Source organism: Hippocampus bargibanti, linkage group LG17 (assembly GCF_051943395.1).
Source record: "Hippocampus bargibanti isolate YZ-2025 linkage group LG17, ASM5194339v1, whole genome shotgun sequence".
NCBI classification, from domain to species: domain Eukaryota; kingdom Metazoa; phylum Chordata; class Actinopteri; order Syngnathiformes; family Syngnathidae; genus Hippocampus; species Hippocampus bargibanti.
The window spans coordinates 7,540,827-7,561,442 of NC_142750.1; the positions used below are offsets into that span (position 1 = coordinate 7,540,827).

The 20,616-nt window shown below is 41.4% G+C and overlaps 1 protein-coding gene across 14 annotated transcripts in view; it reads right to left on the bottom strand.

The window, feature by feature from the left end:
- Nucleotides 1-10,325: 10,325 nt before the first annotated feature.
- adgrl1a (adhesion G protein-coupled receptor L1a) overlaps nucleotides 10,326-20,616 on the bottom strand; it is a 253,372-nt gene continuing 243,081 nt past the window's right edge. For 9 of the 14 annotated variants that reach the window (XM_089018139.1, XM_089018138.1, XM_089018146.1 and 6 more), the window contains 6 exons: nucleotides 19,664-19,832; nucleotides 18,135-18,290; nucleotides 16,462-16,558; nucleotides 13,653-13,775; nucleotides 12,399-12,416; nucleotides 10,326-12,310 (listed from right to left, as the gene is read on the bottom strand). In XM_089018139.1, coding sequence (XP_088874265.1) covers nucleotides 11,469-12,310; nucleotides 12,399-12,416; nucleotides 13,653-13,775; nucleotides 16,462-16,558; nucleotides 18,135-18,290; nucleotides 19,664-19,832 — 1,405 coding nt within the window. In that variant the 3' untranslated portion in view covers nucleotides 10,326-11,468. The remainder of the gene's footprint in view (nucleotides 12,311-12,398; nucleotides 12,417-13,652; nucleotides 13,776-16,461; nucleotides 16,559-18,134; nucleotides 18,291-19,663; nucleotides 19,833-20,616) is intronic. The other 5 variants (XM_089018147.1, XM_089018142.1, XM_089018148.1 and 2 more) reach the window with 3 other exon arrangements.

A 20,616-nucleotide genomic window follows, 5' to 3' on the forward strand; every position in this document is an offset into this window, starting at 1 on the left:
TTAAGTCTCACGATTTGGTCGGGAGACTCCCAATTTTGACCAACTATTGACACAATACAGACAGTTCATTTGTCGGGTTAAATTAAAGAAAATGTAAAAAACAAAACACATTTTTATACTAATGTATAAATAAACAATGAAAGCATTTTTATGTTTTATTTACTTCTAATTTACACTTTTGTAACGCTCACATTATTTTAACACACACCACAGTCGTAAGTATGAACATCTCCTGATTTCTGAAACTTAACATGTATGCTTACCTTCTGGCTTGTGTGTAGTCCGACGTCTAGACAGAATTGTGTTGACACACTTTACATGAGTCTGAAACAGGTAGATGGAAAAAAAACTCAGCTTTGATTGATGGGCCATGTTTTTTCATTCAAGGAATTAAAAAGTATACTTTCCATAACAGCTGTCTCCCTTTGATATACATTATATACGGGCACAGGTGTCAAACTCAAAGTCCAGGGACTTCTATCTGCGCTTTTTGCACCCCACTACCTTTATTGTGAATTGTCAGGGTCTTCAACTCCAAAACGTGAGACACGGGACTGCAGTATTATTTGGCATTTTCAACAAGTAAACCTAATGCACAAATGCTATCGGTCTAGTGACTTCAACCACAGCAGTGAAACGTTGATGAATGAACGTGATGTCATTGCATTTCATTTCATTTAATTTCAGCAGCAAACAAGAGGCACCTTTCATTTCCGGGTTCGCCATCGTCAGTGTGACGTCACACGCGGCGGCATACGTCGCCACTGCAAAAAAAGTCAGTAAAATTAAACACATGCAAATTATTCCAATAAGACTCCAATAAAGACGGACATTTTCATGAGTTTCTAAAATCCTCCAGGAAAAAGGGGCATGTCCCGTTAAAAGCATAAGGTTTTATCCTACCAATTGCTATTAGTACTTCATAAAACAAATTCATAAAACTTGTTTAGAAAATATAATTTGCGGTTTTTTTTCCTGACAGTAAATAAACTAAAAAGGCCGATGTATATTACTTGCATTTGCCCCTTAAAAACCACCGAACATCCTGGTTAATATTCATGCTCACCCCTTGAGCTAAGCTAAACGTTATCATGTTATTTTTGACATTGTTTACATTACAAATATTCTCCACTTGCCACGCGAGTAAAATATACCTTTTAAATTGGACTCGACGATGCTGCACGAGCAGCTAACAAGCAAACTTACTGCTGTCAACAGAGGAAGGAGGACGATGTCGGTCTCGTGACCACACAACAGCTCCAAGCGCTGAGTCCTAATTGGAAGCCAGTACAGTCATCCCTCGTTTTTCACAATTAAAGGGGACCGGTACCACCAGCAATAGACGACAATCAGCGAAGTAGTTATATAATAATAACTCACGTGATAAGATAGAGGGGGTTTTTGGAAGGGCTGAGAAGATGCACAGCCAATCCACATGGCTGTAAACCATTATATACTGTACCGTGCTGTCATTTGGGTGACATCAGTGCTGGGAACCTATCAAGCAACAGACATGTACACAATGTCAGAGTTATTGTGCATTTTTTTTCTCTGAACGTTTTTTTTCCCCACAGAATAAAATCCACTCTGCATTGAAACTGCGATAAGTGGAACCGCGTAGTAGCGCCTTTGAAATAAATGTGTATTTGTGAGCTAAATAATTATAATAATGTTGAATAACATCCGTTAAATAAATTGTATTTGATAATACAGTAAAGTCTCGTTATATCGATATTCAAGGGAGTCCGAAAAAATATCGATATAACCGGGACTATAGATATATCCGACCCTGTTAGCATGTAATTTTCTCCGTGCGTGCATAGAAATAGTATCGATATAACCGGGACTATCGATATATCCGATATTGATATAACGAGACTTTACTGTATTTGGTAAATAAGTTATGATGGGGAAGAATCAATGTATCTTTTTTTCTAAAAATGAAGATGACATCAAAGAGCACTGCAGGATTAACCTCATGCATATCGGGTTTCTCCAAATGCATTTATTCTCCACAAAAATACTCCTCATGGCTCAATAACTACAAATCATGTTATATAATTATATGATTTCCAAGAGTCATATCCAAAATATGGGACTTACCGTATTTTCCGGTGTATAAGGCAACCCTGCGCCTTATACGCAGGTGACTTATATGTGAAATAATATTGAGTCACAACAGGTCTTGCAACTACTGTCAGTAGCCACTGACTCCATTACCCCCTGTAGAAGTAGTGCGTAACCCCAGCTTCTACTGTAGTGCCTTGTAATGTAGCGTGCCTTATATTTGGAAAACTTTTATATATTGATATTGATATTATATTTTGAAAACATTTTTCATTCATTGAAGTTGCACTTTATAGTTCAGTGCGCCATGATGTCCCTGATCCACTGCTGAAAAGGATGCTCTGATGCTCTCCTCTTTCATATAGAACTGTTTCATGTCACCAAGTGGGTACAGCAAGTGCTGAAGAATGAATTACTATCTGTGTCTTTGTGTAGTTATATTATTTGTATAGTTTTTTTTTACTTCAAGATGAGTGGCTGTCTTTCCAGCAGCTCCTGTGTTTTCAATTGTGTTTTTCTACTTCTTTCATTCCTTTCATAACTTTACTGCTAAGTAGAGTGAATGCTGGCGCGAATGGCTGCCGCTGCTCACCCACACACAGAAAAAAGTCTTTATCCCATGACTTTAAAGTGTCGTTGAGAGTTTTGAAAGGCGCCTAGAAATAAAATGTATTATTATTATTATATGTAAAAAGTTTGAAAATGCACCATTCATTGGGGGTGCGCCTTATACAATGTAAAATATGGTAACTCTCACTCTTCATTGACACTATCAGAGTTTTAAAAATATTTATTGATCTTTTTTTGGATTGTGTTGCTATACCCAATGATGCTAACCACTGAGTGTACAAACAGTGTAGTGGTTGTAGCTATGTTGTCATGTCCACAAGTTTAAAAAAAAATCTTCCTATCGAAAGCATGCTTCAAAAGAGTCGCTGTCTTGTTCTTAATGTTGCTAAGCCCACAGCTGCTGAGCACAATGCGGCTGTAACCTGCAGGCCGGATGCGTACATAAAACATGAGCCTGGCATTAGTCAGTCTCTTCATTTATGTGAACCGTGAGGCGGGCGAGCTCCAAGTTTACATGCATATTGTGGACCCTGTAAAACATGAATTACATCACGTGCACACACTAAGTGCACACACAACTTTTCTTGAAGATGCTGCCATAGAAACACAAGTTGTGTTTAGATTTCTATTTATTTGTACGACTACAACAAACTACATGGAAACAACACAAGAACTGATGGTTTTACTATTGAATCAGTGTTTCCAGTAAAAAAGTACCATTGTAGCAATTAGTGAGGTCCATTTTGTCTATTTACACCACTACAAAAAAGAAAGGAGCGTCAGCTCAAAGCAGCGATGCGTATGTGGAGCTGTCCTGGCTTGGAATTGAAGCGGATTTACGTGGGACAGGACAAACAATACGTTTACATAGCTATGCTAGCTAAATGTGAATTTAGCGAATTATATGAAAATAATGTCTTATTTTCATGGGATTAAAATTAGAAAGGTAATTTTGGAATGGTGTAGGTTGGAACAAGAGAGCAACTGTCGCAGTTTGGAATTGAAGCGGATTTACGTGGGACAGGAGATGTGAGACAAGCTTTTTTTGTGGTCAATGTATGCTACAGCTTTGTGTTTGCCTTTAACATTTAGCTTGTAGCAGATGTGCACACGAGGTCCCTGATCCACTGGTGAAGAGGACGCTTTGATCCTCTCCTTTTTCATTTGGAACTGCTTCATACAACAAAGAGGTTTGTTATTTTTTTATGTTGTTTTGACTTCAAGATGGCGCCTTGAGAGTGGCTGCCTTTACTGCAGATCCTATATTTTGTTTTTCTACTTCTTCCTTTCCTTTCCTCTTAGTTTCATAGCTTTGCTCCTGTGAAATGTACATTTCTTCACTGCAAGACTCATAAAGGCTCATCCAATCCAATCCACAATGGGTTTTAAAGAAAAACAAATGAAGCTGTGATTGTGTATGACAATTATTTATGTTTTTGGCCAACAGCAACGAACATGACATAAAACCTGTGCTGGAACATTGCTAACACAATTGGACATCTGGCTGTAAAATTATTCTTTTATTCTAATTTTGAACATGCGGTCTTTTGTACGACCTTGTCCGTCAAAAATGGTGGCTGGCAACTACACTCTAGCACTGAAAAAAATACATCAGAGGCAGTGTTAGCTTTATAGAAGACAATTTCATTTTTTTCACCTCGAACAAAACCCATTTATTTTAGTGCTTTCCATTGGAAACGCGACGTGATAACCTCTGCTCTGCAAACCACCAACCGAGAGTCATTTGAAGACAAAGCGCTGTATCCATCCCCTTATCACCACGTGCAGCCTCACCGCAAATGCAACCACCCACCCCGCCTGCCTCAAGTCAGGCTACCGCTGCGCCACCCGACCTGCTAACTGATGCGGTCCTCTCTTGGGACGTCTTTATGGATGCAGAAGAGCCTGGCTCTTCATTTGATAGCATAGCAGGGAATTCTCAATGCATAACCTTAACTGGTCTTACCATCCATCTCAGTTGCAATTACTGCATTCTAAGATAGAAAATTGATTTGCAGTCTGCTTGTTCGCCATGAAGAAATCAATTCACCTGGACCGACCAATGGGGGCAGCATGCATCGGTGAAAAAAGAGCATCAAACATCTGCAGCTCACTCAGAATGGTTGGGGAGAAAAGTGCTCAATTTTGTCCGGTTGGTGGACACTATTTTTTTATGTGTATATATTGTCTTCATGTGTTTTTATGTGTATATAGTGTCTTCATTTATTTATATAATACATCAGTGGCGGAGCGTCAGGGCCTGCAAAGCCTTCTCTGCTGGCCTAAAAATGAATCACGGACTGGTGTTAATTATATTTTGTCCATGCAGTCTTATTACGAGGTGACCCAAAAAGATGCGTACCCATGAAAATGTCAATTGTGGCTTGGATTAAAAAGCTATTTATTTCAAATTACAACCACGCATTATTCTGTTTACGGAAGACCATTCACCAGAGTTTCAGCTATTTCTGTCAATTTTTAGTCAATTTATGGCTTTCCCAAGATGTGGTCCAAATGTCCACCATTTCGTTGCAAGCAAACCTGTACTTGTCTGACAAAGTTGTCAATCACTTTTACACACTCCTCTTTCGGGAGGGTGACCCTAAAAGATGCATCGTACTGAGTCCCTTACAGCAGCAATGATTTAATCAAAGCCACAATTGAAATTTTCTCACCTGTTATAACTGTCTTTCAGCTTCCTTTCTTTACTTTTCCCCTGTTGCTGCTTCCAGATGTGCACTCTCATATTTAAGCATTTAACCAATCACATTTCAGCCATCGTTTGCTACCAATGTCAGAAAATCTACCTGGACGCCTTCACAATCAGTTCTGCAGGCCGCGTCGCATCAAATGTGTCGATCAAACTGTTGCTCGAACCAATCAGATGTTGAACTGGTCTGTAAGGAAAAAAAAGTTTGGGGGCAGCTAGTTTAAAGTACTTCCGTTTATTGCAGTTCAGGACTCCACCATTTCCTTGCTGTCGTGAAAGCTTTCTTAAAGACAGGTATTCAGGATCCAATACAAGTCTTCTGAGTGTCCGTTTTGATGGCCTTCTGAACAAACATTTCTCCTCGTGAGCGGTTGGTGAGTGGCGGTCGAATGAAAGTATCACGCAGTGACTACAAGGATCCTATCGTCGTTTCGAGAGCTTCTTGAAACTTACCAACTCTTCGGTTCTTCTGCTGCAAGAACAAAAAAAGGTCAAATGCAAGTGAACTGACTCATCGACACACTTTGCTCTTAGCTGAAAATAAGGAGCAGGCTTGAAAAAAACCAAACTGCCTCAGTGCAGTCTTGCAAACTAGTATACTATCAGTATAATGAGAAATTTGGAAAACAGGAGACCCCTGGCATAAAAAAAATAACAATGATTAATAAATAAATAAATGAAAAGACTGATCCGACAACATAGGCTATAGCCTTCCTCCTGTATAATCATCACCATTTAACACAGTATGCGTGGCCTATGTTTATTGCAATATTAATCCGGCATAAACAAAGCTTTTGACAAAACAAATTAACATCTCTCAATAGAAAGCGCGGCGCTAATGGAGTCTACCGAGACTGATATTAAAAAGGAAAAAGCAGATGAGATGAGAAAAGAAACGGGAGCTCGGAAAGGTGGTGGGAAAGACAAAATCAGGCCCAAGGTGGCTAAACGGTGTTTCACCCCGAGCTCTGGAGATCAGCATCAGCACATCATAACACGGGAGGTAATTGTGGTGATTATGTTGGTAATTAGGCTGCCGATGAGGAGTGAGGCTTTTCGGCGCCGTCTGATAACGACGCGTTCATTTGCTGTCAACTGACCAGGGCCACATTTGCTCTGCATCGCGAGGGCTCCCTTGCAAATCTAATTTATGTTCTATCATAGCTCTATTGCACAGTTACTCATTCGCAACATGAATAATTTAGCTCATGGGGGGTTGGGGTGGGGGGGGGGGTCCTTTTTTTTTTCTAACGCAACAAATAAACAAACACGCAGAACAGCAATGATGCAATGCTGGATTTTGGAACAAGCTTCATTTTTGAATTATTTACAAGCTTCTCAGGTTTTGGGGGCATATGATTAAATATGAATCATATCTTAAAAGGAAACACCTATGATGGATTGTTTTGGAGCCAAAATAACAGTATGAGAATAAATGGCAAGAAATTGAAATATGACATGATATGAGCCATTTGTGGGAATAATGTGGTGAAAATAAAGTTGTAATATACAATAATTTTGTGATAATTAAATAAAAAGTGGAAAAAATGGGTGACTACTGTATATAATTACAAGAATAAAATTGTACATATGGTACAATAGTCAGAAATTACACACAATAAACACTTATTCTCACACAATTCTGTGAGAATAAGGTTGTGATTTTTCAAAAGGTGTAAGTTTGTGAAAAGGAATTCTATCCAATTATTCAAGAGAAAAAAGTCATTTGTGAGAAATGTGCAGTAGTATAAGGAAAAAAATTCTGTGAATAAAGTTGCAACATTAAATGATGAATAAAAGATAAAATAAAAGATAAAATAAATATAATTGAGGGGGAAAAGTTGCCATTTTGATTGAATATAGTCACATTCCCTGGTGTTTTCTACTACAGTAAAGTCTCGTTATATCGATATTGGTTATATCGATAGTACTGCTTATTACGATACGATTTCTATGAACGCAATGAGAAAATTTACATGCCGCATATATCGATAGTCCGGTTATATCGATATTTTTTCCGACTCACGAGAATATCGATATAACGAGACTTTACTGTATTTTGTGACTGATTTATTTCATGTATATAATAGTTGTCCATGTTAAGTGCTATGTTACAGCTTCATCTGTTGTTACAGCGCTATATACATCAAGATGTATTGTATTATATTGTGTATTACCAGTGTTTGAAATAACGTCGGACCGGGGCGTACAACTTTTACGTCGGGCGTACAACTTTCAGAACGTCAGGGCCCGGGTGGCCGACAACTTCTTCAAGAAGAAAAAAATACATTCAATAAAGCAAAAGCTGCAAGCAAATTGCTACAACCCACATGAACTCAGGAGCCTGTTTCGTGCTTCGGACTATACCGTGACTGTAAAGTGTACTTGAACGTTTTGAAAGGCGCTTAGAAAGAGGAGTCCACGTGGCTTTTAGCGGACAACGCAACGCAAACGTTGCATTGTGCACCATAACGACAAATGACAACTGGACCAAAATCTTCAGCAAGGGATATTCACTATAAATTAAGCAAGGGAGCATTTGTGGTAGGTACTTCCTTAATTTAAAAAACATTTATACTTCACAAGAATGTTTTTTTTTTTGTGATTAGTCGTCTTATTGTGTTTCAAGTTGTGAAAAATGGGGCAGGCAACTTTATGGCCGGGCAGGCAACTTTTCAGAGTCTGCCCGGGTGTCCGCTAACTTTTTGTCATGAGTTTCAGACACTGGTATAAGGGGAAATAATGGACATTTCTGTGAATAAAGTTGCAACATTAAATGATGAATAAACAATAAAATAAATTGAGGAGGGGGAAAAGTTGTCATTTTGATCGAATATAGTCACATTCCCTGGTGCTTTCTAATGTTTTGTGACTGATTTATTTCCTGTATATCATAGTTGTCCAATCATGTTATGTGCTATGTTACAGCTTCATTTGTTGTTAAAGCGCTATATAAATGTATATTACATTTTAAAAATAAATTCCATTAAGGATGAAGTCCCAGTTTATAAAAAAGGCAAACTAAAATAACACAATTCAGTCATAGTTTTGCAACATATTCATGTTCCCCAAAACTAAGATCACATTGGGGCTGTTTTACAAGAGTAAAAGTCCCAATGTCGATGATGGTCATGTACATGTAAACTAAAGAACTCATTAACCATTTTTCGACCCGAATACTTCTATTATTCAGGTAGCTCTCAAAATGTCGAGACAATTTTTTTTTTGGTATGCTTTTAACCCTACCCGTGAACCTCTTTCCTGAGTGGGGGCAGCAGATGCATCTCGTTCCAGGTTACATTCCAACCACATAGCAGCCTCCACTTAAAAAAAAAAGAGGATGAGAGTTCAGGAAAAGCAATGGTAAAAATGAATAAAATGTGAATAAATATTTTAAGGACTGACAAAGAAAGAAAGAAATTAAAAAAAACTATCGCAAAAGGGAGATATGCATAGCTGAAAAGTCAGCTTAGAAAGGTCAGTGAGATTGTTGGAGTTGGGACTGGTTGTTCTATCGCCTCTCCCTCGACAACTCATTTCTTCTCAAATGTATCACTTTACACAAGTGCACTGAAAAACACATTTCGCCCTCCGCTCTTATCTTGCGCCGGTTCCTCCCTTTCATCTTGTACCTGAACGCACGACGGTGTCTGAAAGGGAATCTTACAAATGTGTGTTGGCCATTTTAAAATTTCTTCCTAAAATGGGGGAAATAAAAGGTTGGGGGAGGAGAGGATGGTGGTGTAAGAAAAAAAAAACAATCTGGCAGAAAAACACATAGAAAAATATATGCGGTATAATACAAGAAACTTTGAGTTATTCCAGTTTTGTTTTGGTAAATAATTTTTTTTGTATGAGCTTTTAGTAATTTCAATTTTATTTTGGTGTTTGTACAAGCATTCAGAAGACATAAGGTCTCTAAATTGTTTTTTTTGCTGTACTTTTATTGCAATTTTTTTTATTAAACTCATACAAATTAAATTTAAAGTAATTTTTACTAAATCTACGTTTTTTCCGGTGTATAAGGCGCACCCAAAAGCCTTCATTTTCTTCAAAAGTTGACCCTGCGCCTTATACACAGGTGCAACTTGTGTGTGATGTAATATTGAGCCACAAAAGGTCTCGCAATGACTGTCAGCAGCCACCAACTCCCCCCGTAGAAGTACTGCGTAACCCCAGCCTCTACTGTAGCGCCTGATAATACGGTGTGCCTTGGAAAACATATATATTTATATATTTGGAAAAACTTTTTTCATTCATTGACGTTGTGCCTTATAGTCCGGTGCGCCTTATATATGGAATTTTTTTTTTAAATCCATCATTCATTGGTGGTGCGCCTTACACTCCGGTATAATACGGTACCTAAAATATATATATATACAGTAAAGTCTCGTTATATCGATATTCAAGGCAGTCCGAAAAAATATCGGTATAACCGGGACTATCGATATATCCGACCCTCTTTGCATGTAATTTTCTCCGTGCGTGCATAGAAATAGTATCGATATAACCGGGACTATCGATATATCCGATATCGATGTAACGAGACTTTACTGTATATATAAAGTTAAACGAAGCAATTTGGTAAAAAAACAAACAAATAAAAAATAAATCTGCCCTAAAAACAAACCAAATTAAAAAAACCAAGTCAAAATGCAATAAAAAGCAAAAATGAAAGATCAAAATTTATTATATATTACAAATATCAGGGCTGTTGTACTTGAATCATATTTTTAATGTGAACATTAAATTACAAGAAAAGAATTAAAATAATTTATTTATTGATGTGCATTTTTAATGTTTCTTACGTGCTTTGCAACATTCACCAGTGCCAAACCAAAATTTGACTCGTTACGTTTTTGTCGAGTTTTGTCACGCCGGCTGGGCCACATTCATATCACACAAACACACCCGCCAATCATCCTCAAAGCTTCACGACACCTAACATAAAAACCCACAGGGTCACAAACTCCCCCTCCCAAAAAAGAGAACAATTTTATTTTTCCTCTTTTGTTGCAAGTACAAGATTCTCATTTCTCATTGCGTCTGTTTAATCTTTGTTGCTTTTGATCATCCGGCCGTCATCCCTATTTATTTACACGCTAGGAATAAAGCGGAATCACGCCACCGGTTCTCGTATGTACATGTTAGGTTTATAGTGCTGTCAGTCACAACCACATACAGGAGACCAAAAATAAAAAATAAAAAGTCCACTTCGGCTGGCTAGGCTCTAACACAGCAAATACTAGAGAGGAGCGTGGGGGTGGAGCATGACGCACTCCACCAAATACAAACTCCAAAAGTCAACAAAATGAATCAAAAAGAAAAGAATACAAAAAAAAACCCCATAGCAAGGCAGTCATGTTTTGGAATGCCTAAAAAGCAACCAGGCAGAGAAGGGGCAGCGGGTGGGGAAAGCTTCTGGGAGGTGAAATGGGGGGCACCTTCACCTCTGATCCAGGAAAAAAAGGCAAACTCCTTTGAATTGTCTTAAGATGGAGAAATGTTTTCACTCGGATTGTTCGATAATGAGCACTTGTGGACATGTGAGTAAGCGTTTGTGTGTGTGTGTGTGTGTGTGTGTGTGTGTGTGTGAGTATATGTGTTTTACTTTGTTATTCTGGCTCAAAATAGATTTTTCTTTTGGCAACAATGAAGAGCTTTTCTGTGAGGCATTTTGTTTTTGTTGTTGTTGCTTCTAATGGCGTACTGGACTCCACTCGTCTCCACAGCTAATGAGCAAATGATGATCGTACGAAAGGTTAAATAACGGAGCAATACAAAACAATAGTCATGTCCAGAAACCTTACATAACTTGGAGCAATGTATTGAGAGATCCTATAGGCGGGAAGGAAAGAGTGTGCCGAAGGGGTGAGGGAGGTCGGTACATTCAGAGTGCTGGACTTGGTCCAAAAGGATCCGGGTGGGACTCAGCTTGGATCGATGTTCTTTTAAAAGGGGTCTTCTGGGGACCGAAAAGGTCACTCTATTTGTCTCAAACAGTAAGAGAAAAAAAGGCAACCAAACAAGCAGGAAGTGGACCGGCGCGAGAGCGACGTAGGCTAGAAGGCAAGTGTGGCCCTCACTTGAGTCCCCGAGCTTCCTTTTTGGCGGGTTCCGGTCACAGGCTGGTGACCAGCTGCATCTGTCCGTCGCCTTCGTTGTGGGAAGCCTCCTGAGCCTGGTGCGGAGGCTCCCCGCTCGGCCTCCTCGGCTGGGCCTGGTAGAAGGTCTGCATGGGGGCGCCGCGAGAGCCCAAGGCGGGCCTCCCGGAGCTGTAGTACAGTTCTTCGGGGGGCTGGGCCGATCGGGGTACCACCTCCAGGGGCTCGGGACTACTGTCCGGGTAGGGAGAGTCTCGCAGGTTGCTGATGCTGGTGTACAGGGAGTCCCGGGTGGGCGAGTCGGGCGCGTTGTTGCCCGTCTGCCCGCTAGAACTTTGACCGAGACTCTCGGTGAGGTCGGCGGCGAAGCTCTCCGACTCCTCCGGGTCGCTCTGGTAGAGGACGGACTGGGCTCGCTGCAAGAGGAGTGGCTCCTCCAGAGCTTTGTAGAGCAGCTCCACATCCTGCGCCGTGCGTTGCCTGCCATCCATCAGAAAGTCATTGTCTCGGTCACCCGACTCGGACCCCGTCGCTCCTCGAGTGATCCCACCGGCCACGTTTCCACCGTCGCCCCCGCCCCCTCCTCGCAGGTTGTTATGCACCAGCTCAGAGATAATCATCTTCTCAAAGGCCGCCGCGTCGGATAAATTGCGCTGGCCGCCGCTGCCCAGTGGCTCCGAGCTGCGTGGGTTGATCAAGGGCGGGGGGCTGTCTCCACTCGCTCCGGTGTTGCTCAGGAAGTCACAACTGCCACCACCGCCGCCCCCCGGACCGGCACGCAGGGAGTAACTGTTGTTGAAGTTGCCGTTCAGCGGCAGAGTCTCCATTCCGCAGGGGTCGCGGGCCTTGGATGGGATCTCTGCATCCAAACACAGGACACAAGAAAGCAGTTTGGACATTGAAGTCTATGAGCGGCGAACTGAAACAGAATGCTCAAAGACACTTACTTGGGTCTCGGAAAGTTCCTGTCCATCCAAAGGAATGCCGTGTGAAGCAGATATAATGAAAGACGGGAAGTGTCATTTGATGCAACATTAACTTGATCAATTCATTTTTAAAGATTTTTAAATGGCCTCCATTAAGGGAATGAAAAATCTATCAGCCTCTTCAACCATCTTCTCGGGAATGAACATCTCACTTCAAGCACTGACTTTGGCCAACACCGATATTCTCCATCCATCCATCTATCCAAACACAATCATCTATCCAAACAATTATCCATCCAGCCATCATCCACCCAAACACAATCATCCATCCATCCATCCGTCCATATATCCATCGAAATGCAATCATCCATCCATCCATCCATCCATCCACCATCATCCATCATCCATCCATCCATCCAAACACAATCATCCAAACAATCTATCTATCCATCCATCAAATGAAACACAATCATCCATCCATCATCATCCAAACACAATCATCCATCCAAATGCAATCATCCATCCATCCATCGAAACACAATCATCCATCAAAACACAATCATCCATCCAGTCTAACGCAATCATCCATTCATTCAAACACAATAATCCATCCATTGAAACACAATCATTCATCCATCCATCGAAACAGAATCATCCATCCATAAACCCATTCATCATTCGAGCCGCTTATCCTCACAAGGCTCTTGGACGTGTTGTAGTCAATTTCAATCCTGAACAGGTTCAAAATGTCAATAAATGTGTTGCTTTTTGAATCGAGAAAAAAAAAACCTACACCCTCACCCAACCTTTGCCAAACCTCGTTTGAGTAAGAGACCAATTCTTTTTCCGCAACATTGTTCTTTGGCTTCATTATCCTACTTAGCGACAGGGACAAACATTCCCCTCGCGATTGCTGGCAGTCAAAGTCGCGGCGAAACTTCACTCGTCAGATTGCGATTCGAGACGAGGCCAGATGGCAACGTCGGGCTGTTTGTTTTTTTTGTTTTTTTGCGCAGCCTGCTCGGATCCATTTGACAGTTGACGCACGGCACACGTCGCAGAAGGCGACGTGAAGTTTCCTTTGTCTACTGTGGGCAAAATGAGGAATGAGCTCGCCGATGGATGTTTTGGAAAAGTGTGATGTCATTATTGAACAACGTCCTGGAAGATGCATACCGTTTATATCACGAACGATTAACGTGCGACATATATGATATTGCTCCGTCATTGTCTTATTGCATGATGAAGTCTCTCTCATTTTTTTTTCTCACTAACCTGTGGAGTTGAAGACGCCAGGTGAGGGCGGGGTGAAGCTCTCAGCCAGCAGCGTGTTGTATGGAGACGTACCACCGCGAGTCTGCAGAACCGGGTTGGCCAAAAGGTGGTTGCCCATGGCTGCTGTAATACATACAGTACAAGTTAAGTCTCACAATTTGTTCCGGAGACTCCCGATTTGACCACAATATTCACGCCTCACGATGAGAGAGCCAAATCTAAAAAAAATATTTTTTTTTGCCGCTCTCACTTTTCACCATTTTGTAACAATACCATTCGAGGTTCAATTTGGATCGTTTGTACAACAGACAACTTAGGCAACATAGGCTTAGTCATGCTGATGAGGTGATACCAGCGCAAATGGGGCAATCAGGCCATTCGTAGACCCCATACTCAGGCAGGACAATAGAAGTAATCAGTGTAGCCGCAGGGTGTAGTCCTCTGCTCCCCCCAACCAGCGACCAATCATAGCAGAGTCTGGCACCGCCACGTCTGGACAGTAGGGATATACATATAGGGCCGAAACTACCAGCAAAAGATTTGAGTTCGCTGACGAAGCCTCTTGGATAAGAAGCGAAACAACCGGCACTGTCAAAGAAGTACTGATGACGGGTGAAAAATCCTTCTCATCGATGGACCACTCCTGTATGACTGAGAGCTTACACAGACCTAGTTGATGGCGCTGCTGAGTAATAACACCTGAAATGACGCAAATGTTTACAGCAGCTCCAAACGGGGCTGTTTTCTTTTTGTTTCAGCGGTATTTTATGGAGTCATTTCACTGCCTCCTGATTGTAACCTTTGAGCACAAAACACAATTGAAAGGCAAAGTTACTGTTTGCGGGTATTGCCATTTGTTTCCCTTTTGGCACCGAACAGCGCAGACAGGAGAGGCGAAGAGGCGGGTGCCGGGACCAGTAATGCATGCTATTATTCAGTCCCGGAGTGCAGCCATTGAAACACATTTAATTTTACACTGAAAATGTGAATGCCACCAAAAAAAGATAAATAGAAGTGAAAGCACAGGGAGGATGTCATGCAAAAAAGGCCCCGAGGAAACCCAGAGCAGAAATGCCATGAAATTAAAAACAGGACAGCATGACGGAAGAGTGCACAGATGCAATGTGCCGACTGCAGGTACTGACTGCCCCGGCCTTCATCACGTGGAAAATAAAAATAAGCACTCACGCTCAGCTATTTAATCATCATTTCCCCTCCTCCCTCAAAGCCTCTGGCTTCGCCCGCTTTCTACTTTGGCTAGCTTGTTCTCTTATGTCGCTTCAACCGCATTTTCGTACTTGCTTTTGCCAGACCCTCCTTTCCCCCACCTCCATTCCTTCCACAAAGAGGCAAACACCACCGAATTAATGTGGATACGCTCCCTGTGATGTCCTCTTAGGAATACCAGAGCCACCAGATTGAAGCAGGGAGCAAAAGTAGGGCAAAGGAAATCATTTGTGTGTGTGTATGTGTGTGTGTGTGTGTGTGTGTGTGTGTGTGTGTGTGTGTGTGTGTGTGTGTGTGTGTGTGTGTGTGGGTGGGTGTGGTGTGTGTGTCACGAGCATCTTACTTCCAGGACACACCAGAAAATTGCTGTGCATCACAGACACAGTCAAGTGGCAAACTCAAAGAGATGAAAAAGCTAGGTAATTGTCATATCCCGGCCCCCTTTTTTTTAATTAACTCATTCACTGCAGGACAATGTGAAAAAAGGTGTCCACTCCAGTGCCAGGGTTTTCGTCATTGTCACTCGAATTCCAGGACCCAAAGAATATTGAGTTTTAGGACTTCATATACATTGAGTACAGCGTCAGAAACCTTAGACTCTCTTCTTCCACCATTCCTAAATTTGTTCCGGTATTGTGTTTTCATGCTAGGGTGCCGATAAAGCACTGGCCATGGCATCTGGCAGTGTTTTTTTCCACAAGGGGGTAGCATTTCCCGTTTTTTCCATGTTAGCGCTTTGTTCCAGCTCCATCTTTTGTTAAAGTGCAATATAAACCAATATGTATGTATTGCATTGTACTTTGGACAGACACCCTCATTTCATGCTCAGATAACTCCACACCCATATAATTTAGAAATTAACTCTTTTTTTTCTGATGAAAAAAGAGAGTCTAAGGTTTCTAACGCTGTATTGAATGTTTATGAAGTCCTAAAACTCAATATTCTGTGGGTCCTGGGATTCAAGAGACAATGACAAAAACCCTGGCACTGGAGTGGACACACGTATTCACGTCTGGCAGTGAATGAGTAAAATAGTTGTATATACAAGATCTTAAGACTGGGTGGAGTAACCACCTTGAAAAGGGATGGAATGAAAATAAAATGCTTCATTGGCTTGTTTTTTTTAAACTAAATTGGCTAACATTAGCTCTATGGCATGCGATACATTTTGCTCTCAGAAAATGTCCATCTGAGCAAATGGAAACTCACTTAATTGACCATTCCCTCAATTAGCATGTTCACGATGACCGATTTTCTATTCCATCTGCTTTTGAATCAATTTACCAATTGGAATATAAATTACAGCCTGCTATGGCTCTCTATTGGAAGCGATTAACTTCATACAATTTCAAACAGTTGAGCAATAAAGAATCAGTTTAAAATGATCATTCAAGTCCGTTTTCACAATCGCTCTGCATTGGTGAAATAAAATAGGAGCGCATATTTACTAGCGGCACCATCTGGAAGCACATGTGACGTCATGGCGAAAAGGTTCCCAAAATGGTTCCAGCTTAACAGCTTTTGTGACACGCTGCTAAATTTCCATCAGCGTACAGTTGAACGCAAGAGAAGAAAAACTTACCACGGTTGAGTGTGGGCGTGCTGTTGATATCCCCCGCCATGAAGGAGGACTCCGTCTGCTTACGAACTGTGTCGTTCCACATGCGGCGGATTCGACTCTGAGGGAAGAAGCAGTGCAGGGTAAAGAAAAAAAAGACAAAAAAAAATGTGTGCTGGATGTAGGGGGGGGGCTTTTATAGCTCGGCAGGGATCCTGTAATCACAACTGCGCCGTTTGCCATAAGCCACAAAGAAAACAAGATACACAAAGAGACGACGACGCGGCGATGTCATGTCATCAAGAGAGGGTCAAATCACTATAAGATGTGGCAGATGTGATTGCGGCAGCGGATATGGTCCCATTTTGAAAAACATTGTTTATTGCCTGGTAGTATTATTTCCGATGCGGTGAGTTTCCTGATTGTTGTTTTGCACAAATAGCAGGAAGGGACAAAAACAAGGTTTTGCAAGGAAAATGTTTCTTGAACACACACACGCGCACACACACACACACACACACACACACACACACACACACACACACACACACACACACACACACACACACACACACACACACACACACACACACACACACACACTTGACACCTCTTAGTACATTAACTACCACAAAAGCCACCATTAGCATTTTTTTAGCATCTTTTTTTTTGTTCTTTTGACTTCAAGATGGCACCGCGAGAGTGGCTGCCATTCCAGCGCCTCCTGTATTTTGTTTTTCTACTTCTTTCTTTCCTTTCCTCTTCCTTTCATAACTTTGCTGCTGTGAAATGTAAATTTCTCCACTGCGAGACGAATAAAGGTACATCCATTCCAATCCCATCCAATTAGCGCTTGCATTGTTAGCATTAAGCTAAACCGACTTCTCAATTTTTGCTGTCTGTCCACCTACCTACCTATCCTATCTACCTACCTACCAACATACCTACCCAAGCCATACCCATCCATCCATCTAATCAGTTGATTTTAGCTTAATGCTAACACAATGTCGGTTTAGCATAATGCTAACCCGTCTATGGTGTGTGCGCGTGCCATTTATCCTTTAATTCTTTCACTGCCATTCCCGAATTTATTCTGGTTTTTGTTTTCCTTGCTGGGTGTGCCGATAAAGCGCTGGGCAGACCTCTGGTAACGTTTGTTCCTTCCCACGAGGGGGCAGCATTTCCCCGTTTTTCCATGTTAGCGCTTTGTCCCAGCTTCAGCTGTTGTTCAAGCGTTATATGAACCAATATGTATGTATTGCATTGTATGTTGGACAGCCGCTCCCTTTTCAAACTCATATAACTCCAGACCTATATAATTTACATATTACCTTTTTTCTCTGATGAAAGAAGAGTCTAAGGTTTCTTATACTGCAATGAATGTTTATGTAGTCCGAAAACTCAATATTCTGTGGGTCCTGGAATTTGAGAGACAATGACAAAAATCCTGGTACTGGAGTGGACACATTTTTGAACGGTGTCTGGCAGTGAATGAGTTAATGGCTCAAATTTGCTTGGAAAAATAAAGCATGTACAATCCAGCACTACACCGATAAGAGCTATTTTTCATGTGCCCATTTCGCAGCTAAGCGGGAGAAGGATGAGAGCCGCCGAACATGCCGAAAAAAGGGAAAAAAATGAGCGTGCGGGTTTAATGCAAAAAAAACATGTGCAAAATGCATCCGTCTTGCCCGCACCTGTCTGTGGGCCGCGGCGTGACGAGCTTGGCTCCCACCGTAGTAACGGTTGTTGGCTCGTAGGCCAGAGTTTTTCATGGCGCCGTGGGAGCCGCTGGTGGATACGCGGCTGCAGCAGTAGGAATGACGCAGGCATTTACTGTACTCCTTGTGGACCTGCAACACGCAGGTAAAAATAACACATTTATGACAGCAGCGATGATTTACATTACAGAGCAGGCAGGCTGTCGAGTGACAGGAAGTGTATGTATTGCCCCGTCACCTGCAACTCTGCTCAAGCGAAGCCATCTGTTTATTTTCCTACAACAGCAACCAGCGCTGTTCTATGTCAGTTACAGATTTACTGGCTGAAGTTTGTGTCAACAGAAAATGAATGTGAATCATTTTCATTTATAGCATGGACGTCAAACTCCGGTTCCTCGAGGGCCGCTATCATGCATGCTTTCCTCGAAGCACACCTGATTCAAATGAGAAAGATTGTTTTCAGGTGCCAGCAGAGCTTTCTGATGAGGTGATCATTTGAATCAGGTGTGTTGGAGGAAGGAAAAATCTGGTTGGTAAGTAGTTCAGGTGTCCCCTGCCTATTGCCTGAACACACCTGGGATAGGCTCCTTGTGAGTTTAAGCGGATTTGAAAAATGAATGGGGGAATTTAATATTGAGATGAAAGTGTTTGACTGTCAAATGGATTTCAAATATGCAAGATGTCCGAATTTTCTTTGTAGAAAATTGGAAGAAATGTGGTAAACCACAGGTGTTAAAGTCAAGGCCTGGGGGCTAAATCTGGCCCGCCAAAGCAAATCAAACTCGTGAAATTCAATGATGCTTTCTAGAGTCCAAACCAAAAATCGTCCCACGTAAACCACAATGACATTCATTATATTGTGACAGTGTGTAAGTGTGACATGAACCGTCATTCCCGAATTTGTTTGGGTTTTGGTTTTTCCTGCGGGGGGGTGCTGCTAAAGCGCTGGTCAGACCTCTGGCAATATTTTTCGATTCTACAAAAGGGCAGCACTTGCCTTTTTTCCATGCTAACGCTTTGTTCCAGCCTCAGCTGTTGTTAAAGCGCCATATAAATCAATATGTATGGATTCATCTTGTATTTTGTACAGACGCCCCAATTTCAAGCTCAGATAACTCCAGACCAATGTAATTTAGGAATGAACTCTTTTTTTCTGATAAAAGAAGAGAGTCTACAGTTTTTAACACCGTATTGAATGTTTATGTAGTCCTAAAACTCAATATACTGTGGGTCCCGCAATTTGAGTGAAAATGACAAAAACCCTGGCACTAGAGTGGACACATTTATGCACATCATCTGGCCGTGAATGAGTTAATTTGTTGTGAGCGTTATATGTAATATGTGGAGGAGATGAAACATTCTAATGGCTTCCCCAAATTCATAATGGCCCACGAGAGAAAACCGTAACTACAATGTGGCTCGCAGACACCCCTGGGGTATACTACAGGCCAAATTGGACTGTGTCGTGGAGTGTCACCACAACACGAATGTAACCTAACAGGTACCTTTTTCTGAAGAGCGCAGTGGAAGATAAAGATGAACATGCCCTGGAAGGCATTGAAGGTGGTGAAAAGATACGCCATGATCAGAGAGTTCTCATTGATGAATATCAGGCCAAACGCCCACGTCAGCCCCAAAAGGAACAACAAGGTGATGGCACCCAACACCCAAGACCTAGAAGACAGCATCATAACACATCATGATTTTGGAGCATTTTCCGGTGTATAAGGCACACCCCTAATGAATAGTGTATTTTCAAACTTTTTCCATACATAAGTCGCACGAGACTACAAGGCGCAACGATGAATGAAAAAAGTTATCAGTAAATAACACCACGCTTTTTTCAGTCTGGATTGATTCAAACGTAGCACTACTGAAGGCCTAGCGATGAAATCCACGGCCGACACTTCAAATACAGTCAAACCTCGGTTTTCAAACGTCTCGGTTTTCATCCCATTCGGTTTTCAACCAAAAATGTCATATTTTCTATGCCCCGGTATACAACCGAAATTTGGTTCTCAACCAAACTGAGTGCATCTGAATGCATCACTCGAGTACCCTCCGCTTCTTTATACGTCACTTCCTTATATGTCACGTCTTCCTCATTGTGACCGACGCATTAATATTGTTGTTATTTTATTTTTGCGAAAATGCAGACATATTTGGTTAAGATCTCCTGAATAGTATGATTTTAAAGCAAGCAGAGGATTGTTTGAAAAGTTAGTGTGCCCTGTGTTTGCCCAAAGACAGCTGGGATAGGTGCCAACACGCCCCGTGGCAGAAAGAAAATTGGTGAAAATAAGTTTGTTTTTATAGAATTTTACACATGACCTGCTCTATTATTAAATTTTTATTCGGATTACGCGATGAAATAGTTAAAAAGTTGTTTTCTACTTTGAACGGATTAAGATTTTTTACATTGATTTTAATGGAAAGTGCTGTTTTGGTTTTTGAACAA